Source organism: Oryx dammah, unplaced genomic scaffold (assembly GCF_014754425.2).
Source record: "Oryx dammah isolate SB20612 unplaced genomic scaffold, SCBI_Odam_1.1 HiC_scaffold_26, whole genome shotgun sequence".
Taxonomy (NCBI): domain Eukaryota; kingdom Metazoa; phylum Chordata; class Mammalia; order Artiodactyla; family Bovidae; genus Oryx; species Oryx dammah.
Genome location: NW_024070210.1, coordinates 99,646,282 through 99,672,670, shown reverse-complemented (window position 1 = coordinate 99,672,670; position 26,389 = coordinate 99,646,282). Strand labels below are relative to the sequence as shown.

Sequence of the window (26,389 nt, the reverse complement as noted above, 5' to 3'; positions counted from 1 at the left end):
GCAACTGAACTAACTGATCTTTGTATATTTTTACTCCTATAGTCTAGCAATTGTCTGACACATACTAGAGTGACATACTGGCAGTTACAATTTATCTTTGAAATATAAGATGAAGCAAGCACACTTCACTCTGTCCTTCCCACAAAATGCAGCTATAAACCCTGAATGAAATACACAGACCAGCTATTTGAGGACTGTGAAAAGTAAACAGCAGCAGGAAGATTGAGGAGGATGACAAATATCTGAATTTACCATTTTTCCACCCTCCAGTATCCCTATAAGGTGGACTGGGGGTTAGAAGTGAGCTCCGAGCCCTCAACTTCTGCCTCAAGGCTCAAGACAGAAATCTAAAGGAATCTCTCCAGGCTTAGAGACAGTGAGGGAAATTCCCCCTCTCTCTTCTCCATTCTCTCATGCCACAGTACCAAGCAATGCCATACTGGTTAGAGCTGGCAGCAAGTGACTGTAACAGGGATCCACAGAAGTTAAAACTTTGTCGGACAAGAACCTTCCCCTCCGATCACAAGAACTGTGCAGTCCCAACAGGATAGGGCCAACATCCATTGCTTTTTTTTCTTCTAAGCCTGCACGCCGCAGCCAGAGTGAGCCCGTGCGCAGCAACAAAGACCCAGCGCAGTCAGAGCAGAAACCTGAATCAGACCGCCGGCAGTACACCACAGACTAGTCAACTCCACTACGTCCGAGACAGACAAGGCCTCCAGCCTCAGACTAGCTAATGCACGATACAGAAAGACAAACTGCACACAAAAACTAGACTCATTTTTATCTGATTTTAATAAACTTACACCACGTCTCAAAAGGGGCTTCTCTGTGGCTCAAATGGTAAACGAATCTGCCGGCAATGCAGGAGAGCCAGGTTTGATCCCTGGGTCAGGAAGATTCCCTGGAGAAGGGATGGCTACCCACTCCAGTATTCTTGCCTGGAGAATCCCATGGACAGAAGAGCCTGGTGGGCTACAGTCCATGGGGTCACAAAGAGCTGGAAAGAGCGACCAACACTTTCAAGTCTCAAAAAAAAAGAAAGAAAAGAAAAACCACTTGTCTATTATTTCATCTTCTCAGTTTGGGACATTTTCTACTGAATTCCATTATGGAAGAAGATGAAGAATTAACTCTATCCCTTCTCCTCTCATTCTACACACCATTCTCCTCTTTCCATCGTCCCAACACATGGTATCTTAGTTCACTTCTGTAACTCCAGCACTACTGATATCTGGAGCACACAACTCTATGTTGAGAGGATCTGGGCTGTACGCTCTAGATGTTCAGGAGCAGCCATAGCCTTTGCTTATTAGGTATCAACAGCATTCTCCACAAAGCTGCAACCACCAAAACGATCTCCAGTCACTGCCACACGTCCCACCAGAGGAGCAAAACCCAGTCCCAGTCTAGAACCACCGCGTTAGATCAGCATTCGAACCACCGTGTTAGATTAGCATTCAAGTCTTCACACTGCTGCTGCTGCTGCTGCTGCTAAGTCGCTTCAGTCGTGTCCAACTCTGTGCGACCTCATAGACGGCAGTCCATCAGACTCCTCCGTCCCTGGGACTCTCCAGGCAAGAACACTGGAGTGGGTTGCCATTTCCTTCTCCAATGCATGAAAGTGAAAAGTGAAAGTGGAGTCGCTCAGTCATGTCAGACTCTTCGAGACCCCATGGACTGCAGCCTACCAGGCTCCTCCGTCCATGGGATTTTCCAGGCAAGAGTACTGGAGTGGAGTGCCATTACCTTCTCCGAGGCTTCACACTATGATTCTGTAAATACAACTCACAACTAAGCCGTATGATAAGCCACAGTTTTTTCCCATTGAAAAAATTACTTAATTTAGCTGCGCAGGGTCTCAGTGGCAGCACATGGGATCTTCTGGCTGTAGCATGCAAACTCTCAGCAGCAGCACACAGGATTCTAGTTCCCTGACCAGAGCTCGAACCTGGGCCCCCTGCGTTGGCAGCAGAGTCTTAGCTGCTAGACCACCAGGGAAGTCCTTGTTTTCCCTCTTAAGCATAATCAAAAGTTCTCCCACTAATTAATAAATGTCTTGTCATTGCTTTACTTTCTCTGTATCTGTCAGTAACTCAATCTTTCTAAATTCTAATTCTAATTTCTAAATTTCTAAATTCTTCACTAGTTTTCTAAATTCTTTTCTCGAGGTGCTCATTCAGACACACCAGTTTCATCTTGAAGACTATCCCTGAGCCTTCTCATCTGTTCCAATTTGGAATGACTGTCAGTTCAGTTCAGTTCAGTTCAGTTCAGTCGCTCAGTCGTGTCCGACTCTTTGTGACCCCATGAATCGCAGCATGCCAGGCCTCCCTGTCCATCACCCTCTCCCGGAGTTCACTCAGACTCACGTCCATCGAGTCCGTGATGCCATCGGAATGACTGTCACTGCATCTAATAGACACCTGTCAACCTATGCTGTCCGTTCACTAGTATCCCATGGTTCCCACGTTTTCACCCTACACTAGACCTCATGTTCTCACATCCTGTCTTCCTCCTGATTAAGGTACTTCCTTATTTTCACTTGGTACCACCTTCCATGCCTTCTGGAGAAAAAATGCAGCAGAGATAAATATGAAGACATAGTGAATTTGAAAATAGCTTTGTCTTCACACTTGACAATTTGGCTAGGTAAAGAATTCCAAGTTGGAAATCATTTTCCTTCAGAATCCTGAAGATAGTGCCCTTTCCTGCCAGCCTACAATTCTGATGTATAGACTGAAGCCACCTCAATTCCTTCGTCCAACCTTTTTTCTCACTGGAAGCTTCCAGCTTCTTCCTTCTGTCTTTCATGTTCTAAAATTCTCTAGCTGTCTCTTTTCCATCCACTGCATCACTCATTTGATGGACTTTATCTACTTGGAAACTCACGTCCTTCAGTACTAAAAGACCTCGTGCAATGATCCTTTGATTCTCCAATTTTCTCTATTATGTCCTACCTCTAGCTTCTAAAACCCTTACTTTCTGGGAAACAGTCTCTAGCAAGCCACCTACTGGGCTTTTTGTTTCTACTCTCATATTGAAAATTCCAAAGACTATTTTTAATTGCTTAAACTATGCTTTCATAGATTATTCTATTACATTACTGTAAAAACCTATCTCTCTAAGGAGTAGTTTTGGGTTTTTTTTCTTCTTCTACCTGCATAGTTTCATTCTTTCCAGTTGTTTTTCATTGCCAGTTTTAAGGTCTACATTCTGCATCGAGGCCTATTTCAGATATTCATACTTAAAGCAACAGACCACAAAGCTTTTTTAGGAGGCTTGTCAAACATGAGGGACCATTACAGGGGATTAGGCTGAGCCATTTCATCAAGGACCTTCCAATGTCAGTATCTTCAGGTGTTTCCTCATGGACTAGTCAGATCACCTAGACAAAAACCTTGCGATCCGTCAGGAGGCAAAGGCCAGGCTGCCACTTTCTGGGAGCCGAGCAAGGGAAGAGAGACGGCTTCCAGTCTGTGCACAGTACTCACTCGCCAGCTCATCCCTGCCACCACTCAACACCCTCTCATTCTGGAGCAGAGTGACCACTACAATATTCGCTCTGTCACAAGTCTGTCAGCTCTGCTAAGCCACACGCCACTTCCACTTCTGTTGTATAGTTTCCAAATTTTGTGGCTCATCTCTTCATCCATTCTTCCCTTTCCTGTGGGCTTATACACTTGAAATTGTTTACCTTTTAGTGGAGTAGATGCTTGTGCACAATCTACTATCTTTAACTAGAAATTCATATCACAACAAATTTCTAGAGGATACTAATCACAATCTAAAATGGGGTACAAAAACACCTAAGACAGAGAAATTCAATCCTATTCCCATCCCAATCCAGAAAAGTCCTGATGATAAAACTGGAAGATGAGAATAAGAAAAGTTTTTAAAAGGCTAACAACAGCAAAGTCTGTAATAGGAGAACATCCACACTTCTTTCACTCCTGACAGTCAGGAGTTTTCCTACAAAAGGTAGGGGAAGGAGGAACAACACCCAAGACTCTTGGTTTGAGTGGTGGCACACCAAAACAAAACTCCTGCACACTGGCATTCAAGGGCTCCCCACCGTTTAAGAGCCAGCTCCCTATCTATCCTCATAAAGAAGCCTAGCAACACAAAGTCCCTCCACAGCCCCAACTCAAACATCTTAAAAAAACCACCCAACATGTAAGGAAAACCTAATTCACGACAAAGAAAAAATTAAGCTCATTTTAAAAAACTGTCTCTGAAGAAAAGTGTTGTCAAGGATATCTCCCGGAACCTTGAGACGGCGAGTGTGGGCCCTGGGCCACCTGGAAACCTAACTGTGAGAAGAGCAACATTTCAGACATTTCAGTCCCATACAGGCTCAGAAAGCTTGCTCCCCAATGATCCCCTCAAAGAAACAACTTTAGAATGTAAATCAGCAGAACAAGAATGAAAATAAAGAAAGCATTAGACAGATGATTCAAGAAAGAAGAGATACAACCTGGGAGAGCTGGGAAAAGAGAATTCTAGTGCAGTGCAGGTTGGACTAGACAGTGAAGATCTCCAAGACAGCATTCTCCAGGAAAAAAGGATTCATTAGAAGAGCAGATGGTATGACTGAGAGCAAGATCAAGGATATCTAAGGAGCAGATGAGGGTGTGATGGTGGAAGGCAGCTAGAAACTACAGGCATTTTGAGGGAGAAGGGTAAATGTACAAGAGAATCACAGTCCAAACATGAAGCAAAAAAAGTTAGAACAAAAGGGGGAAAAATATTAAAGAATAGCTAGAAGGAACCAGGCGATAATGAACAAAGCATATGCGTCTTTATCCGAAAGAAAAAACTAAAAGGTATCATTTAGAGCAATTTGTAGAATATAAGGAAGAACACTTTATTTGGTCATTCTCTCTCAGGATTCTTAAAAAAGGATCTTGACTATGTTCAGAATCCTAGCCATTGTAGACTTGCCTCTATTATGAAAAGTATTTACACAGTCATGATGTATAACAAATGCCATTATTACTGTTCACCCCCTGCAATCAACTAGTAGCAGAATATTTAAGATTTCATAATGTTACAAAATGTAACATAAGTAAACTATCACTCTTAATTTTTAAGTCACCTGGATGGAAGCTGAGGGAGTAGCTAAGAAAAGAAAGGGAAGAAACGATGCGGCACTGCCTCACCCTACCAAATACAGACTCAGTAGACACTGGCGTTCACAGAACAGAAACAGAACCTTTAAGCATAGTGAAGTCACAAAGATAAGCAGTGGAACGACTCACAGTAGTAGTATAACTGCACTGGAAGAAGGACAAGAGCAACAGTAAGTGTCAATTAAAGTGCCTACCAAGATACACTAAATCCTCAATCTAAAGTTGATAGAAACGGGTTCAAGTAAACTTTAAAATATTGAAATAGCCATTAGAAAACTTCACAAGTCTGCAGAGCAGAAATAGGATGAAAGGGGTAGGGCAAGAGATTGCTGCTTTTCAGTTCACAAAGTCATCTGTACTGTTTGACTTAAAAACAAAGACAAAAATACCTTACAAATGAGTACATTTTAAAAGTTAAAGGCAAACTTTTTAGAAACTTTTAAGAAAAATAATTTTACACAGGAAGATTAAACTTCAATGCTTTCATTCCATGAATGTTTGTGATCTGTTTTATATATTTAAAAGTGTGTGTATATACATACATGTGTATATTTTAAAAGCTAAAGTAAAATGCTTTTCACAATATTTTGTTACGGGAAAAATTCTCCACCTCACAAAGTCATCTTTTCAATGTTTCCACAGATAGAAAAAGCATTAGCTCAAGGACTGAAATTAACACAAAAATGTTTCAGGTGAAATGAACATTTAAACGGTTATTTCATTAACCTATGCGATCACCAAAATAGCAATAGTAGCTGCCAGAATATACCTTTCTCCTTTTAACACAGGAGTGACCTTACCATTTAATTCTTAAAGGGACTTAAATAAATAACTTCAAACTCTTCTTTAAGAGGAACAACTTACCAGACTGCAGTTTTCAGTTTTTACTTTAAAATCATGCTTTCCAACTCTTTAATAAGATGATTTAAATAGTACTGAAAAATATTTTTAACTTTTAACGGTATAAACCATGGTGCACCGAAGGCGAATATCACCCACCATACAATGGTGCTGATTCACGTCTACATTCGCAAACATACTGTACTATAAAGCAGCTTTGGTTCACCAACGCATTTTAGACAAGTCTTCCTTGCTGTCCTCCAATTCCACTTCACCGAGAAGTTACCAGTTTTATCAGTTTGGCGTATATATTTTCAGAATTCTGTGCATGCACACAAATGTATTCACAAAAACATTTAAAAATTTTAACAAAGAGCACCAAATGACTAGTTATCACACTCAGTAATTGTGTACATTTTCAAGACACAAATACTCTCCTTTGGTTTACTGTTTGCTAACTGCCTTAGGAATTTCTAATGGCTGCACAATATTCCTGTAAATGAAATACCCCATATTCAACTGCCTGAAAACTAACATTCTGTTTCTCAGGTAAGCTATCTAATGGTCATAAAGTCATATCCTGAAAACTTAAGTCTCTTGCTCTAATTTCTCACATAAAAATCACTCTCAAATTTTACATTTCCCCAAAACATATTAATATATGGTCAGTAACTAAACTAGACATGATTAGCAGGACTATGTAATTTATCAAAGATCAAAATAATAAAAGAAACACCTTAAAGATACCAATAAAGAAGCACTAAAACTGGAGAAAATACACAGGGAGTGAAAACAAGAGTCAAGACCAAACTTATAAATCAAGAGGCACTTCAAAAAGGACAAAAAAAATCGGAAAAAAAGATGTTAAAAAAGTACAAAAAAACTAAACTTTTTCAATTTAAGCTTTATTTTCATAGAAAGTGTGAAATTTTCTGATAGAGCCCATAAGCAAAAGCCAGAATTGTTAATATTAAAAATCTTTAAATTAATCAAAGATACTGTAAACATTAACTTGAAAATGGTATTACTTTTAAAACCTGAAGTTTTAAGAAATGGTTATTTGGTTCTGAAATGGAGCAGGAGTCATCAAGGACATCCCCACCCTCTCTCCCTCACCTCTTGTTTAAAGGAAAGTTCTAGCCTCCTAAGCTAAATTTGATTCAGAGAAGCAAGAAAATGCAGAAAACTAAGGAAAGCAGTCAAGCAAGACAAGACTGGCTTAACCATAAAACAAAGTCAAGGACCTTTAATTCCTGTGCAAAGCCTGTAGGTAGTATCCTGTGCCGTATCCTTCAGTTGTTTTGTAAAAACTAAAACCCTCAGCAGGTGGAAGCCAACTGCATGCTAACCACCACCAAGCAGACCTCAGACCCTTAAAACCAGGCTGATAATTTGAAATTCTATAAAGCCACCCTGTTACCTCACCACCACATAATCAGAAAAGAGGTCCATGAGCTGATGACTCACCATGACCCCGTCCCTCATCTTCCCTTTGAGTCTGTCTTTAAGCATGAACTGCCACCGTTCCTTGCAAGGCCCAGCAGTGAATGCAGCAGTACTTCCTTTTACCACAATTCTGTGTCAGTACAGGCTTTGCTGCATGTCAGGCAAGTAGACCCGAGTTTAGTTGGATAACCGTTTCCTATTAGTTTATCAAGTAGCTAGCCCTAATTTTTAAACACATCAACCATGTGGATCCAAAAAACAGTAACTACCAATAATTTCCTTAAAGGAAAGTTTTCTCTATTCCAAAAGATCTGTATAAAATAGTTTAAATACACTAACCAGAAAACCAAGTAAGAATCTTTAACACGTAACAGATGTTTAACATGAAGTCTACAAAACACTATTATTTTTAGGTAGGATTACACACATCAAATCACCTTCATAAGGGTTGATAGGACTTCTTTAAATGATGCAGTCTTCAGCAATATACAATATGAACCCAATACTAATGGGACAATTGGGCTTCCCTCATAGCTCAGTTGGTAAATCATCTGCCTGCAATGCAGGAGACCCGGGTTCGATTCCTGGGTCAGGAAGATCCCCTGGAGAAGGAAATGGCAACCCACTCCAGTATTCTTGCCTGGAGAATCCCATGAACAGAGGAGCCTGACAGGTTACAGTCCATGGGATCGCAAGAGTCAGACACAACTTAGCGACTAAACCACCACCAATGGAACAATTAGTTTAGATGCCTGTCAAAAGTATAAATTACTTATCTTTTCTAAACCACCTGTATCCCTATTAATTCATACACAACTATTGCTCATGTTTCCTAATACTACAAATATTTAATTTTTCTGACTATAAATTGTACATCCTCTAAAAAAATTTTGGAAAGATGAATCAGAAAAACCATAATTCCACTTTTGACATGTTCTCCCAGTCATTTAATCTAACAAACATCAAACCTCTTTTTTTCTTAAGTTATAACCGTATCATCACTAAAGTACAGTGATGTTAATTCTTAGTGGTTGCAGAATTAGTCACTTTACTTACCTACATGTACTTTTGTGAAGTAATAACATTAGAGAGGACTTTCTATTTTATCCAGCAGTGTTAAGAAAAAAAGACACGCATTAGAAAGAAAAAGGCCTATATTTCAAATCTTGATTTTCTAAATTAAGATGAAAATGACCTTGTATAAATTACAATGTGAGTCTGACAGATGAAAATGGAAAAAACTGCATCTACCAAACAGGGTTATTCTGAAGATTGAATGATACATGTGAAGACAGCAGCCAGTGTCTGGCTGGCACTCAGTAGTAACTCCACTAACATCAGTTCTTCCTTTCCCCTTAAAATCGTGAATGCAACACAAAGACAAAAAGCCAGACTTTTCGACATAAATACAGCGAAAAGTGGTCGTTTTAATCAAAGCTTGTATTCACTTGTAATTTAAATTATTTCACAACCCACTTACACCAGCGAAAACTCAGGTTATTACTACACCAAAAATATTTCCTTTTCCTGAAGTAAAATTTTAAGTCTATTTTACACATGCTTGAAAGTACACTTGCTTGGCTATCTGAAATTATAGCCAACAAGAGAGAAGAACGCAGAAAATTTCTCTTGTAAAAGTATGTTGCTGCTAAGTCGCTTCAGTCGTGTCCGACTCTGTGCAACCCCAGAGACGGCAGCCCACCAGGCTCCCCTGTCCCTGGGATTCCCCAGGCAAGAACACTGGAGAGGGTTGCCATTTCCTTCTTCAATGCATGAAAGTGAAAAGTGAGAAGAGAAGTCGCTCAGTCGTGTCCAACCCCTAGCGACCCCATGGCCTGCAGCCTACCAGGCTCCTCCATCCATGGGATTTTCCAGGCAAGAGTACTGGAGTGCGGTGCCACCCAGCAGCTGAGAATACCGTTCAAGAAAGATAATTAAGAGATGGAGGAAAAAAGTAACTCTTTTTTCCTTCCCCTCAAGACTTTTTTTCTTCCCCTCACTCCCAAGGGTAAGTTTAGGGATGAACAAGAGAGTAATTTTTCACAGCAATTGAGAGAGAACGCCACGGACATATAAGAATACCCCCCACCCCGGGGGGAGGTAAATTTGAAAACTGTTCTCTCCGAAGGTCCGAAAAGCTGGGACTCCAAGACTTAAAAACCTTGGGATCTTTCAACAGAACTGGGGAATGAGATGGAGGGAAGAGAGAGTAAGACGGTCTGCAGAAGTCAGTCAGAAAAAGCAACGGGAGGGAGAGGGGCAGCCCCCAAAATGCCAAAGACCCAGACTTTAGCGAAGCGGCTTCGCTTGCGGGAAAGCAAAACTGAGTAACTAAGAAAATGAGGAAATTCCAGCGCTGCGAGAGGAATGGAGGAGAGTGCGTGAGAAACAGGGAGGCAGGGCGGAAAAAGAAGGTTGGTGTCGTCGGAGATAAGAGTCGACAGGGAAAGGGAGCAGAGGCGGGACGGGAAAGCCGGGACAAGGATGTGGACCGGGAGAGGAGACGCGGAGGTCTCCGGGGTCGCGGAAACTGAGGGGGGGGAGGGGGGAAGCAGCGGACGACAGGGGGCCGAAGTAGCGCGGGGTGCCACGGTACCTGCAGAGATCGTCCAGGACGCTGCCGGGAATCTCCACCCGTTTGGTCTCCATGATGAGGACCCACAGCAGGAGCAGTGCATCCCGGCTCCGCGCGGCCGGGGACCGAGGGTACTGCAGGAAGATTCCGGAGAACACGCAGCGGCGGCGGCAGCAGCGGAGGTGCCTCCTACGGAAACGAGAAGGGGAAGGGGGCGGGACTCGCTCACTTCCTTCCGGCTCCCTCAGCCCGGGACCCCGAGGCTGGGCCGAGGCGGGGGGGGCGGAGTCCCGAGAGCCACGCCCCTGCTCTGCTTGAAAGACCCAATGGGAAGGTGGAGAACTGGGACCCTGAGCAAGCTAAGCCAATGAGGCGTTTGTTTATTGGTCCGTCGGCTCCAATCCGTCTTCAAGATGCTCAGTTACCACTCAGTAAACCAACTTCCCGCCGCTGATTCTGGGCCTTGGGTGGATGGGCGCATGCGCATCATCCCTCTTTGCCTCTACTAGGAAGTCTGTAGGGTACTGCTTTTAGCTCTAGGTGGTATTCCGTACAGTCTCTTCGTGACTGAGCAGGCGCTCCGACCTTTGCAGTGCAGAGCCTGTGGGCGCATTCAGCACTAGTGGTTTCCGTCACCAGATAACCCGCACACACTCTCACCACCGCCCCCACCACCTCCAAGCTGTGTATCCTTTCACTACAACCCCCCCGAAGAGAGTTGTCATTTTTGTGGTGGCTCACCTCGTTCACTCTGCAGGCGCCCAGTCCTAACTGTGAAGACAAGGGGTTTTATCCCAGTATTTGACACCCTGTGAAAGAGAGTTCCAGAAAAACATCTATTTCTGCTTTATTGACTAGGCCAAAGCGTTTGACTGTGTGGATCACAGTAAACTGTGGAAAATTCTGAAAGAGATGGGAATACCACCTGACCTGCTTCTTGAGAAACCTATATGCAGGTCAGGAAGCAACAGTTAGAACTGGACATGGAACAACAGACTGGTTCCAAATAGGAAAAGGAGTACATCAAGGCTGCATATTGTCACCCTGCTTATTTAACTTATATGCAGAGTACATCATGAGAAACGCTGGGCTGGAAGAAGCACAAGCTGGAATCAAGATTGGCGGGAGAAATATCAATAACCTCAGATATGCAGATGACACCACCCTTATGGCAGAAAGTGAAGAGGAACTAAAAAGCCTCTTGATGAAAGTGAAAGAGGAGAGTGAAAAAGTTGGCTTAAAGCTCAACATTCAGAAAGCGAAGATCATGGCATCTGGTCCCATCACTTCATGGGAAATAGATGGGGAAACAGTGTCAGACTTTATTTTGGGGGGCTCCAAAATCACTGCAAATGGTGATTGCAGCCATGAAATTAAAAGACGCTTACTCCTTGGGAGAAAAGTTATGGCCAACCTAGATAGCATATTCAAAAGCAGAGACATTACTTTGCAGACTAAGGTCCATCTAGTCAAGACTATGGTTTTTCCAGTGGTCACGTATGGATGTGAGAGTTGGTCTGTGAAGAAAGCTAAGCACCGAAGAACTGATGCTTTTGAACTGTGGTGTTGGAGAAGACTCTTGAGAGTCCCTTGGACTGCAAGGAGATCAGCCCTGGGATTTCTTTGGACGGAATGATGCTAAAGCTGAAACTCCAGTACTTTGGCCACCTCATGTGAAGAGTTGACTCACTGGAAAAGACTCTGATGCTGGAGGGATTGGAGGCAGGAAGAGAAGGGGACAACAGAGATGAGATGGCTGGATGGCATCACTGACTCGATGGACGTGAGTCTGAGTGAACTCTGGGAGTTGGTGATGGACAGGGAGGCCTGATGTGCTGCGATTCATGGGGTCGCAAAGAGTTGGACACGACTGAGCGACTGAACTGAACTGAACTGAACCATTTAATCTCCCATCTTTTCTCTTAACAAAATACCCACTGCCTTTATATCAAGTTCACATTAATTCTCCACACTAGTCCAAGAGCTGCCTAACCAGTACCGCCTCTGCCTCCATTCTAAGCCTGTATAACTGCCCAAGTTTTGTTTTGTCCAGATATGAACTGATGACTATCTTTTCAGCTTCTGATGCATGTCAAGCTCAAATTTGATATAGGAGCCATCTTACCATCTATTTTACTCTGTTTTCCATCTTTATCCTTTTGCTTTTTATTGCAAGATTCATCAAGTTTGTTTTCCAGCCATCTGTAGTTTTTACTTTTCTAGAATTTTCTTTCATTCTTCAAATGTCTCTTAGTCATGGTGTCATAGCCATGATTCATAAATCTCATATTCCTATGAGGATATTAATGCATTTAAAAGCTTTCTTCTTCCTGAATAGTCTTTTATTCATCTCAGTTGCTTTTTTCTATTAATTTGGTCACCACCTATCATATCAGAAGTTTTCTGGTGATGCTCAACTATTCACTCATACTTAAGAGTATGAAACTAAAAAACTGGAGTCAAGTGCTATAAAAGCTAATTGGAGTGGAGTTTGGGGGAGGGGAGTTCTGGGGAGAATGGATACATTTATATGTATGGCTGAGTCCCTTTGCTGTTCACATGGAACTGTCACAGCATTGAATCGTCTGTGTGTGTGTGTGTGTGTGTGTGTGTGTAAAGTCGCTCAGTTGTGTCCAACTCTTTGCCACCCCATGGACTGTAGCCCCTCAGGCCCCTCTGTCCATGAGATTTCCCAGGCTAGAATACTGGAGTGGGTAGCCATTTCCTTTGCCAGGAGATCTTTCCAACCCAGGGATCAAACCTGAGTCTCTTATGTCTCCTGTATTGGCAGGCCGCTATTTACCGCTGTGGCCACCTGGGAAGCTATGCCCCAAATACAAAATTGAAAGTTAAAAAAGAGCTGACTGAAGCTCCCAGCATGTGGGTGGGACTTTCGAGCTTCATAGTAGGATGATCTGACTGGGCTGTTGGTTGGAGAAACATGGCATTGGAATCTGTAGGTCATTCTTTCTAGCTGGTCAGAGTCCCTAAAGAGAAAATCCTTTCAGGTCAAACTGAAGTATTCTGGGAGTCAAGTAGGGAAGCACAGGCTGGAATATTCTGTTTGCTCTCTTCAGTCCTCCCTGCCACAGTACTAGTCTATTTTGGGTTTAGTAAGAAATAGGCCCTGAGGCCAGAGAAGGCAATGGCACCCCACTCCAGTACTCTTGCCTGGAAAATCCCATGGAGAGAAGAGCCTGGTAGGCTGCAGTCCATGGGGTCACTAAGAGTTGGACACGTGTGAGCGACTTCACTTTCATTTTTCACTTTCATCCATTGGAGAAGGAAATGGCAACCCACTCCAGTGTTCTTGCCTGGAGAATCCTAGGGATGGGGGAGCCTGGTGGGCTGCTGTCTATGGGGTCACACAGAGTTAGACACGACTGACGCAACTTAGCAGCAGCAGCAGCAGGCCCTGAGGCAAGGATTTGAGTGCAAGTAGTTTATTTGGAAGATGATCCTGGGAAAGACTTGTGGCAGGGAAGGGAGGTGAGTCAAGAAAGGGAAGAAAGCCAATGAAAGGAATTTGATCAACATAGTACTGTGGGTTGACTGGATCTAATCCTGCTGGAAAACCCTGAAGGCCAGCATGAAGCACACTTCAAGGGTTATCCTACTCAAGGGGCGAGAAAGAGGATACTGATACTAACTTCCATCAGATATTTGTTCAGGACTGCCCTGGGGGTCATCACCCCAGCTTGCCACATGGGCAACAAGGAAGGCTCTGATGACCAGAAAAAGCCTTCATCAGATGGAAAAAGTTAATTACATGATGACCAGATGCTAGTCTTGTAATTGCTCAACCTCGAGACCAAAAGATGACCCTGGAGATGGCAACAGAAGCATCAGTGTTACATTGGACAGGAGGGTCTTACACACGTGACCCTGAAATGACCCTACCACGTGCAGCACATGGTAGGTGGGACGTGACAGGAGCAAAGGAGGCTACCATTTGTAGGTGAATTGACATCAGGTGGGCTCAGTGACTAATTAAGGTCTATATTTAAGAAGATTGGACTGTCGTGTGAGTGAAGCAGAAACTGGACAAGCGTGGGACGAACAGGAAGCAAGAGAAGAGCCGTCTTAAACAGTCTGACGATGGAGGCGTGCAGGTAGCTTGATAGCTTGATGACAGATTGAGAAGGATGTTGGAGAACCCCCTCAGCAGTTCCGTCTTGCTGGGTGTGCATTCTCTCTATCCTACTGTCACACGAAGGACCCCACGAGGCCTTCCTGAGATAGATGCCACTCTCCATGTCCTCTACGTGCCTCTTTCTATAGAAAAACTTTAGCCAAAAATTAAATTTAATCAGAAAAGTAAGAAAATGCGAAAGCAAAGGAAAACAATCAGACAATAATTTAGCCATTGAACAAAGTTAAAGACTTTTAGTCTCTCTTCAAAGGCTACAGATAATATTGTGAGCTATATCCTTTGAGCTGTTTGTAGATACTGAAACTCTCATCAGGTGGAAAAAGCTAACTACACAACGACCAGACTAGTAATGACATAAACTTCTCCATCTTACACAATTCTGAGAACTGACTTCAAAGAGATGGGAACAATCAGCCCTGGAACTGAAGATTAACTGTACTTAAAACAATCAAGATGACACTGATCAGACCACTGTGTGACCAGTTTCAAGGTGACTGTCAGAGCTGACTATGCTGTTCTGCACATGGCCCCCTCTCTCTGCCTATACACCCCTAAAAACGCCCCTTTGAAAGCTCAGCGGTTAGTAATTGGCTTTTAGACACATGTCTGCCTTCTCCCCAGATTTCTGGCCTCCTAAATAAAATTGTCTTTCCTTTCCTACCAACACTTGTCTCTCAAGTACTGGCTTTCAAGCAGCGAGCAGATAAACCTGATTTCAGAAACCCTAACTGAACTTCTTTTCTCTGTCTGGGGAGCACCTTGGTGGCTATTTTTCCTAGCTGTCCACTTGTACTCGCTTTTAGAGTACTCTAAATGACAAATGACATCAGTCAAACCATGGTGGAAGGCGAAGAGGTTTATCCCCAAGTGGCCAAAGGTAGAAAAGCAGTCAGGTTCCCAGCCCCACTGAGCAATCTAGAGGAACTCTTCCTGCTCCCCTATTTCTTTACAGTCTCCCAACTCAGGCAGCTACACAGCTCCTTTTTTGACTTTTAGGGGCCAAGAAGTCCCCAAACTCTCACAATGCTAAATTGATCTTCCCCAAAAAGAATTCCAGCAATGTCTGAAGGCACACATCTTCCAAGTTACTTTCCTGCCCATTCTCCAGCTCATCCCTGCTTCCTCTCCACACGCTTCTCAGAGCTGGGCTCCTGCACAGGGCAGCAGCAGCCTCTGAGCTGTGACTTCCAAAGAACGCAAGGCTTCATTCAAACCTATCTGTCCACAGCAGTCTGTGGCTTGAGAGTGGAAAAGAAACTGGAGTTTGCAGCTAGGGGAAAGGAAGATGCAAGCGTTCTTAACTTATAATACTGATCTGAGAACTTCCCTGGTGGTCCCAGTTGCTGAGACTCTGCGTTCCCCATGCAGGAGGGCCTGGTTTCAATCCCTGGTTGGGGAACTAGATCCCACACGCTGCAACTAGGAGTTCACACGCCACAGGTAAAAGATCCAAGGACCACAACTAAGAAAAGATCTCACACGCTGCAAAGAAGATCAAAGGTCCCACATATTGCTACTAAGACCTGGTACAAAAAAAAAAAAAATAAAAAAAAAAAAAAAAAAGACCTGGTACAGCAAATAAATAATTAAAAAAATTTTTTAAAATACTGATATGATGTTTAAGTAGTTGGCTTGATCAAATATTTATGGTTTTAAAATATGCTATCTCATTGAGTCTTTATAATGACATGGGATAGGCAGATAGCAATTAACGAGGCTTATAAAGGTTAAGTGACTTATAAAGATTAAAGTATGTAATGGAGGCAGGGCTAGAATTCAGGTGTTCAGAACTAATTAGCAGGAATTCTGCTTCAAGGAGAATGACACAATAATAATTACTGATGTCTGTACAGCATAGTATAATAGAAAATTACTTCCAGGTACAATAATCCTCACAACAAAAAAAGCTTGTTTGTGGAATTCTAAAAATAATATTGAACAAGCTTACTGGCCTCTCTCAAGTCAGCCGAGCTCCTGACAGCTCTGTAGGTCTTCCAGCTCGGACCCACACCACTTGTTAACTCAGGACATTGGTGAGTTGGCCCTGGTAGTCCCAGACATCATATCCTGATCTGATGACACTCAATAAAAAGAGGAGAGAGTGAGAGCTGCCAGGTGTCAAAGTAGCCAATTAAACCAGCAAGCAAAAAAATGACGAGTTAAGCCTTTAACCACTTACTGTGACAGGGTGAGAAAGAGGTTAAAACGAGACCTTTCCATTTTTCCATGGAACACAGCAATGGTCAAGGTCAGGTGGATTAGCTCAGATTCATCTATGCTGGGGGTGGATTCACTGAACAGAAAGCTCCAGCTGTTCTACAGACACTGGGGAAGGAAGACTAGGAGGAAAGAGCTAGGAGTGAAAAAGTATTCCCCCTTCCTGGATAAGGAAGTGTCAGCAGAACTGTCTTAAAGATTAAAGAGACCTTGCATGGAAGGCCTTGGAGCTAGGAATGCACAGAGAGAAGCACAGGAGTCTGGGGCCTGAAGCGTTGACAGCAGCCCCCTCTCCCAAACTGCAGGGCACTGGCTGTGCACCAAGGCTGTGGAGGGAAAGTGGACATTCCCCAGGAGGCCTGCCAGGCCAGGAGATAGGCCTGAAAAATCCCACGTGGGTCTTTAACTGTGAGCCAGACTCCTCAAGAACTGCGGAATTCCGTGAACCCTGAAGCCTGTGCTACAGCTGAACCTGCACGAACCCACACGTATCTTTTTATTTCAGCCAAGGCTTTCTGTTACTTGGACCCAAATCATTTCAACTGATATGTTCCACTAGCCAGCCAGAGGCTCAGACCAGAAACCCAAGAGTGAGTCTTGACTCCTGTCTTTCTCACCATTTCCGGTCTATCAGTGAGTCCTGTCCAATCTACTTCCCAAACCTATCTCAAACCCACCCTCTTTACATACATATAACTGAACCACTTTCCTGTACACGTGACACTACACATTTTAAAGCAACTATATTTCAATACAAATTATAAATAAATAAAACCCATCCCCTTCTCTCCGACCTCAGCTTTCCCCACCTCATTCCAAGCCACCTCATCTCTCACTTGGACAACTTTGATGGGTTCCCAACTGCTCTCCTGTCTTCCCCTCTTGCCATCTTTTAATTCGGCCTCCACGTAGCAGCAAGAGTGATCCTATTAAAATACAAATTTGACCACACCGCTCTCCTGCTTGACCCTCAGAAGAAAATCAAATTTTCATGGCATAGTCTAAGAGACTTTATAAGGTGGAGCACCTGCTTATCAGTCTCACTTTCTTCTATGTCCCATTTTCATCTCATTACACTCCAGCTGCCCTAGTCTTCTTCCAATTCATAAAAAACTCCAAACTCTTGGGCATTCCCTGGCAACGCAGTGGTTATGATATCATGCTCTCACTGCTGAGGGCGTAGGTTCAATCCCTGGTCGGGAAGTTAAGATCTCACAAGCTATGCGGTCAAAAAAAAAAAAAACTCAAAAATCTTTCTGCATATCATTCCCTCTACCTGGAATGTTGCCCACTCCATCTATAATTCCCTCCTTTTCATCCTTTGTGTACAACTTAACCATCACCTCTTCAGAAACCCTTCCCTGCCCGTCGTAACTAGTCTCTACTGCTATTATCAGTTGCCTTCCTTTCTTTCCTTTTATACAATGCTCCTCAATGTGATTTTTTTAACTCGTTTTTTCCCCTCCCCAACTATATCATAAGTTATAGGAAAGCAGGGATCTTTTCCATGCTATTCATTGAATCCCCAGTGCTTAGAATGCTTTCGTTACATGGCGGGCACTGTATAAACTGTTGCTAGTCAAAAATAGGCAAATGAGTAAGTTATCACCAAATGTATGCCGAGACTACTGAGGAAGCAGTGATGAGATACAAAATCTTAACATGAGTAAGTGTGAATCTCCTTAAAAAAGTGCATCTCTGCCTAGAAATCTGTTGGAACAGATGAACTCATTCTAGCTCTGATGGGTTTTTGATATTTGTACCGAAGAATTCTAATCAATGCAGAGTTCACTTGCTCTCTCTTCCTCTATGTATGTGTATATCCATATTATATATATATGTATATATTATATATAATATAAATATATGTAATAGATATGAAATATACAACATAATATATAATACATGCCTATGTGTGTTAAACATAAATATATGCATAGTGAAGTTGCTCAGTCGTGTCCAACTCTTTGCGACCCCATGGACTATAGCCTACCAGGCTCCTCTGTCCATGGGGCTTTCCAGGCAATAGTCCTGGAGTGGATTGCCATTTCCTTCTCCAGGGGATCTTCCCACCCCAGGGATCGAACCCAGGTCTCCCGCATTGTAGACAGACACTTTACTGTGTGAGCCACCAGGGAAGTTCAAAAATAAATACATATATAAAGCAACTTTTGATGCTAGAACGCTAACATATCTCCCTTTACTTTTTCCCTCCCCTTCCTGCTCCTCTGACATGTCTAACTTCCATGCCCTAATAAGTTTGCCCAGAATTGTAGGAGGCAGTTCAAAGGGAGAAAGTAAACTTACCAGATTCAAATCAAAAAGCTCTACTCTGGTGGCAAACAACCTTCTTTTTGTATGAGGATAGCTCAGGAAAAAGAAAACTACTTCAGGATTTTCCAGTTTTAGAAATAGTTTCTTAATTTTTTAAAATCAGAAATATAATTTCTGTAAGAGTTCTTAAGAATTTTCTTATTAATTCCCTATCACTGATGAAGGGATTTTTTTTTAACTAAAATTTCAGAAACTAAATTACTAATAGACCCTAATTATGGTGTTGATTTTTTTTGAATAAATTTTGTTGTTGAGTAAGCGGGCTGGAGTCTGTTTTGTTTTTCTTTCTTTAACTGACCTTGTAAGCATCTTAATTGGGGAAAGCTGTTAGTCTCAAAACATCTCACATTGAATTTAAAAGAAATTTTTGTTGAAACAACAGCATGCAAGTCCTAAGTACTCCTCCAATCACTCATTATCAAAATAATCAGCTCAGTTGGGTTCCATCTCTGTTCCACATGGTCAACGTGCAGCTCATGGTCCAGAGTTGGTCCATTAATCTCCCCAGACAGAGGCCCCAGCTGGGATAAGCCTGGGAAGCCCTAACTGTTCCCAGAAAACACAAGGAAAGCAGAATCCAAAATACCAGAAGTCTGTATTATCTCTACCACCAGTGAGTGTCCATTCCTTTTTCCCATTTCTAAAATTGATATCAAACTGCCTTCTCATCTTTTTAGCACAAGAGCTGGACTTGAAAACTGAACCTCCACTCTAACAACTTCAGATAATTATATTATTATCTGGTTAAATGATTCAGATCTCTAAAAAAGCCCTTTCCCACATAATAAAACTCCTGTCTTAAAGTTAGGCTTCTCTTCTCCATTCTATAGTCATTGCAGCATTGCTAAAGGGTGATACAATCTCACTCTCTGCTGTAGTTTTATAATTTTTGCTGCCCTAACAAATTACCAGACTTGGCTTAAACAATACAAATTTATTATCTTATGAAGTGCAAGTCCCTCAGTCATGTCTGACACTTTGTGACCCTCTGGACTATACAGTCCATGGAATTCTTCAGGCCAGAATACTGAGATCTTCCCAACCCAGGGATTGAACCCAAGTCTCCCATATGGCAGGCAGATTCTTTACCAGCTGAGCCACAAGGGAAGTCCAAGAATACTGGAGTGGGTAGGCCATCCCTTCTCCAGGGGATCTTCCAGACTGAGGAATCAAACCCGGGCCTCCTGCATTACAGGTGAATTCTTTACTGAGTTATCAGTGAAGCCCATATTATTATCTTATAGTTCTGTAGATTAGAAGCCCAATACAGATCCCACCGGGCAAAAATCAAGGTGTTGACAAGGCTGTGTTCCCTACTGGCAGTCCTAAGGGAGTGTAAGTTTCCTCGCCTTTCCCAGCGTCTAGAGACCACCTGCTTTCTTTGGCTCATGCTTCTCTTCCTCCCCTCTCATGCCAGCAATGTTTGGTCAATTCCTTCTCACATCACATTACTCTGAACTTCTTTCACAGTCCTGTTTCCCAGTGACTCACTCCTACTTCCTCCTCCATTTTTAAAGAGCCCAGTGACTGCAATGTGCTCATCCAGATAATCTAGAACACTCTCCCTATATTAAAACCAGATGATTAGCAATCTTAATCGCCCCTTTCCATTAACAATATAGTCACAGATTCCAGGGATTAAAATGGATATCTTTGGGGGCATTATTCTGCTTGTCACACTCTATAGGTATCCTTGCTTTGTAGCTTTTCTCTATGGCTACCCACCCCCTTACTTCCATTTCTAGGAACCATTGACAAATATCATGGTGCCTGAAATTTGCTCAGTTCAGTTCAGTTCAGTCGCTCAGTCGTGTCCGACTCTTTGCGACACCATGAATTGCAGCACGCCAGGCCTCCCTGTCGATCACCAACTCCCGGAGTTCACTCAGACTCACGTCCATCAAGTCCGTGATGCCATCCAGCTATCTCATCCTCTGCCGTCCCCCTTCTCCTCCTGCCCCCAATCCCTCCCAGCATCAGGGTCTTCTCCAGTGAGTCAACTCTTCACATAAGGTGGCCAAAGTACTGGAGTTTCAGCTTTAGCATCATTCCTTCCAAAGAAATCCCAGGGTTGATCTCCTTCGAATGGACTGGTTGGATCTCCTTGCAGTCCAAGGGACTCTCAAGAGTCTTCTCCAAGACCACAGTTCAAAAGCATCAATTCTTCGGCGCTCAGCTTTCTTCACACTCCAACTCTCACATCCATACGTGACCACTGGAAAAACCATAGCCTTGACTAGATGGACCTTAGTCGGCAAAGTAATGTCTCTGCTTTTGAATATGCTATCTAGGTTGGTCATAACTTTTTTTCCAAGGAGTAAGCGTCTTTTAATTTCATGGCTGCAATCACCATCTGCAGTGATTTTGGAGCCCAAAAAAATAAAGTCTGACACTGTTTCCACTGTTTCCCCATCTATTTCCCATGAAGTGATGGGACCGGATGCCATGATCTTCATTTTCTGAATGTTGAGCTTTAAGCCAACTTTTTCATTCTCCTCTTTTATTTTCATCAAGAGGCTTTTTAGTTCCTCTTCACTTTCTGCCATAAGGGTGGTGTCATCTGCATATCTGAGGTTATTGATATTTCTCCCAGCAATTTTGATTCCAGCTTGTGTTTCTTCCAGTCCAGCGTTTCTCATGATGTACTCAGCATAGAAGTTAAATAAGCAGGGTGACAATATACAGCCTTAAGGTACTCCTTTTCCTGTTTGGAACCAGTCTGGTGTTCCATTCCAGTTCTAACTGTTGCTTCCTGGCCTACATATAGATTTCTCAAGAGGCAGGATAGGTGGTCTGGTATTCCCATCTCTTTCAGAATTTTCCACAGTTTATTGTGATCCACACAATCAAAGGCTTTGGCATAGTCAATAAAGCAGAAGTAGATGTTTTTCTGGAGCTCTCTTGCTTTTTCCATGATCCAGCGGATGTTGGCAATTTGATCTCTGGTTCCTCTGCCTTTTCTAAAACCAGCCTGAACATCGGGAAGTTCACGGTTTACGTATTGCTGAAGCCTGGCTTGGAGAATTTTGAGCATTACTTTGCTAGCGTGTGAGATGAGTGCAATTGTGCGGTAGTTTGAGCATTCTTTGGCATTGCCTTTCTTTGGGATTGGAATGAAAACTGACCTTTTCCAATTGCTAGTTTTAGTGAATTGAAATTATGGAGCGTTAGCTCCTTTATTCTATGGTTTTTCAAGTAGTCATGTATGGATGTGAGAGTTGGACCATAAGGAAAGCTGAGCACTGAAGAATTGATGCTTTTGAACTGTGGTGTTAGAGAAGACTCTTGAGAGTCCCTTGGACTGCAAGGAGATCCAACCAGTCCATCCTAAAGGAAATCAGTCCTGAATATTCATTGGAAGAACTGACGCTGAAGCTGAAACTCCAATACTTTGACCACCTGATGCAAAGAACTGACTCACTGGGAAAGACCCTGATGCTGGGAAAGATTGAAGGCAGGAAGAGAAGGGGACGACAGAGGATTAGATGGTTGGGTGACATCACTGACTCGATGGACATGAGTCTGAGCAAGCTCCAGGAGTTGGTGATAGACAGGGAAGCCTGGCACGCTGCAGTCCATGGAGTCACAAATAGTTGGACTTGACTGAGTGACTGAACTGAACTGATTCACTGCACATGGGATCACCTAGCTTTAAAACAGTTATTATTTAAGGGTAAAATAATGTCTGGGATTTGCTTTAAAATAATCCACTGGGGGAAAATGTTGCAAGGCAAACAGGTAAAATATGGTAAGCAAAAGGGTGATAATTTTTGAAGTTGGGTGGTAAGTACATGGAGTTTCTTTATATACTTTTCTTTTGTATATACTTTCAAATGTTCATAATTTAAAAAAATGAACATTTGAATTCAGTTGACCTCCTGATTTTTTTAATATTTGTGTGGAAAAAATTGATAAGAATAGCCCAAATTGCACACTAGGGACTTCTCTGGTGGTCTGATGGCTAAGACTCCACACTCCCAAGGCAGGGGGCCCAAGTTCAGTCCCTGGTCAGGGAATTAGATCCCACATGCTGCAACTAAGAGTTCATATGCTGCAACTAAAAAATATCCCACATGCTGCAAATAAAGTCCTGCATGCTGCAACTAAGACCGGCACAGCCTCATCAATCAATCAATCAATATTTTTTTAATTGCATTCTAAACATATCCTTTTTAGTGCACTAATTGGAAATGCAGCTAACTTAAAATTTTTATTGAGATATAATTTACGAGATGCAGTGAACTTTTGTAAAATTAAACCTTTTATTTTGGGAAAACTGGAGACGTATATATAGTTTTAAGAAGAGACCTCTGATATGCCCTTTACCCAGTTTCTGACAATGGTAATATTTTATAAAACTGTAGCAGGATATCACAACCAGGAGACTGAACCAACAGTCAAGGCACATGCTTTCATAACCTTAAGGATCCTTCATGATGCCCTTCTACAGTCAGCATCTTCTGTGCGGGTGACAGGCGTTTATTGTGTATTACAAATGAAGACCCTCATCAGTTTTACTCACCTTCCGTTCAACTTTGCTTAGGTACTTAACTGCTGCTGCTGCTGCTGCTAAGTCGCTTCAGTCGTGTCCGACTCTGTGTGACCCCATAGACGGAAGCCCACCAGGCTCCCCCGACCCTGGGAGTCTCCAGGCAAGAACACTGGAATGGTTGCCATTTCCTTCTCCAATGCATGAAAGTGAAAAGTGAAAGGGAAGTCGCTCAGTTGTGTCGGACTCTGAGTGACCCCATGGACTGCAGCCCACCAGGCTCCTCAGTCCGTGGGATTTTCCAGGCAAGAGTACTGGAGTGGGTTGCCATTGCCCTCTCTGGGGACTTAACTGGCAGTTGCTTAAAATTACCAAAACCTATTTTTCAGAGCTGTTAAACATGCTGCCTGGTATAACCCTAAAATTGAACTGGCCAAATTTTAGGAACCATAAACAGACAGCAAAATATGAGCTCAAATAAGGGATTGAGAGCAGTGCACAGCACAGTGGAGAGGCACCCTGGAACTCCAGTATCAGAGCAGCGTGGTGGGGCTGCAGAGCAGCTGCAGTCACCACCCGGATGGCCAGGAGTCACCAGCACTGCTACCGCCAGCAGCCTCTGCCCACACCCAGGCTCCCCTTCCCCTTCAGTTAAAGGGATGTGTGTTGGTGCAGCCACTACGGAAAACAGTATGGAGGTTCCTTAAAAAACTAAAAATAAAGTTGCTGTGTGATCCAGCAATCCCACTCCTGAGTATATATCTGGACAAAACTATAACTCAAAAAGATACATGCCACCCCTATGTTCATAGTGGTCCTGTTCACAATAGACAAGATATGGACACAACCTAAATGCTCAATGACAGATGAAAGGATAAGGAAGATGTAGTACATATATACAATGGAATCATAAAAAAGAATGAGATAATGCCGTTTGCAGCAACATGGATGGGCCTAGAGATTATTATACTAAGTGAAGTAAGAAAGAGGAAGACAAATATCACATGATATCACTTATACGTGGGGTCTAAAATATGACGCAAATGAACTTATTTACAAAACAGAAATGGACTCACAGATGTAGAGAATTGAATCATTTTGCTGTACAGCAGAAATTAACACAACATTGTAAATCAACTATACTTTGATTTTAAAAAATTAAATAAAAAATTAAGGACTCATTTAAGAACTGTCATTTCCTGGCTCTTCTCACAACTATATGTGATTTGATAGAGCAACAAAATTTGGCCAAGAAGATGTATGCATAGGGTAGTCTGGGACGTCAATAAATTTTCTTTAAAAAGTGACAAGCTCTTCTTTACACCTTCCTGTGGCCAACAACTGACCCTGTGGTCAGAGAAGTAAAATAGAAGATGCTATGGACTCTGATGAATTGAAGCGACCAAATCAGACCTGGAGTACCTCTCTGTAGTACTTTACTGAGAGACAGAGAGGAGAGAGAGAGGAGAGAAGAGGTGAACTTATCTTGTTAAGCCATGATATCTATAGGACTTTATTCTCTTACATGCAGACAGTAATCCAAACTGACATAAGCAATCTTCTCCTTATCTAGAGGCAAAGGTTGTTTTCATTTGAGTCTGGAGACTGCTGTTTTGATTTGGAAAAAAAAAATTACCACAGTAGGCTTTTGATCATATAAAATTAAAGGCCTGAAATGACTATAGACTGAAAAGTTTGAAACAGTTGGAAGGTAACCAGCTCTGTGGAATGATGCAAAATTTTCTCTTCCTTTGAGCAGAATTGAGCCTCTACAGAAAAAAGGGTTACAAAGTTTGTAGAAAGGATAAGGAGCAGAAAAGAAAGATTTCTTCTCATTTTAGAAGAGGGGAAAAAAAAAAAAACATATAGTTGAGGGCCTGACCCTGGGTCAAATTTAAGTTCAAGATTCCCAAATCTAGCATCTATTCTCTCAAAGATGCTTCTGCTACCCAGGGGCCCGAGGAGAGTGATAGCTGGTGGGACAGTCTCCTGCAGAGATGGATCTGGGAACCAGGATATCAGTATGCACTAATTTTAAGATAGATTCCTTTTTTTATTCTATGCTGATGTCCAAATGTAGTGAGCATCTGTCTTATCTTTTCTTTTTCTTTTTCTCTTCAGAATCCATTTTCTGTCTGGTAACATGAAGCTACGTTTTCTTCAGGAGTACCTCCTCCCCCACCTTCACCCTTGTGTTTCGGGAGCGGTTGATTCCTTACCCCCAACCACTTCATCCTAGTCCCCAATATCCAAGAGCATCTGTCACAGTGATTTCTCAAGGGTTAAGCTAGGAACCAAGTCATGCTCGGTAGACCCAATGCTATGACATTTGGGGGACTTTGTGGGAAAGGAATGCCTTTTTTCTGCTCTGCTTGTTAAAGGGCTCAGAATGTAAGCCTGGAAATTCAGTGCCTTCTCTGCTATCACTTAGGAGGGCCTGCCAGAGAATGAAGCCAAAACAGAGGAAACAAGGATATGAGATGGAAAAAAAAAACAAATTTCTGGTCACATTGTTTGAACCCTGGAATACAACTGAGCCTTGAAATACATGTAGCCCCTGGATTTTTCATTACCTTAGCCAGTACATTCTCTTATATTTATGGAGGTGCTGTTATTCTTTAAAACCAGTTTGAGATTGAAAGGTTGTTGCTGAGCCATGAAAGACACCAGGATCCTTGGCCTCCAGAGGACAAGAATTCAATCCAGAACCAGTGACGGGTTTGATCACTCAGAGCTCTTGTGTAATTAAGTTTTATTAAAGTACAAAAGAGATTGAGAAAGCTTCTTACATAGACATCAGAAGGAAGTGCCCCCCTGCTAGTCTTTGGCTGGATGTTATATAGCTACTAGCAGGTTGCTAATTGGAGAAAGAAAATGTCTCAAAACTCAGAGACTGGCACCAGGCCGCTCACCCACAACAAGCATTTTGAGATAACATTGGCACAAGGTGAGTGGTCCCCCATAAGAAAAACGCATTGATTAGCTCAAGGTTTGAGAAAAGACAAGTTCAGGTGGAACCAGGTGTCATCATGGCAACACAGAATTTTAAGAGAAACCTCCTCTTTAATTTGTATAGAGATGGGAAAAAAATCTGACACTTGTAGTTTGTTTCCTCCTGCCGCTTAAGAGAGATAGAAAACATCTGATACTTGCAGCCTATTTCCTCTGTTTGGAGACCCCTAGCCTTCCTGCCTGGAGAAGGC

At 42.6% G+C, this 26,389-nt stretch overlaps 1 protein-coding gene across 2 annotated transcripts in view; it reads right to left on the bottom strand.

The window, feature by feature from the left end:
• The window catches only part of LOC120852629 (m7GpppN-mRNA hydrolase), a 44,222-nt gene extending 33,943 nt beyond the window's left edge, over positions 1-10,279 (bottom strand). Inside the window, exon 1 of one of the 2 annotated variants that reach the window (XM_040225964.1) lies at positions 10,015-10,279. In XM_040225964.1, the coding sequence (XP_040081898.1) occupies positions 10,015-10,067 (53 nt within the window). In that variant the 5' untranslated portion in view covers positions 10,068-10,279. The remainder of the gene's footprint in view (positions 1-10,014) is intronic. The other variant, XM_040225965.1, reaches the window with a different exon arrangement.
• Positions 10,280-26,389: the final 16,110 nt, after the last annotated feature.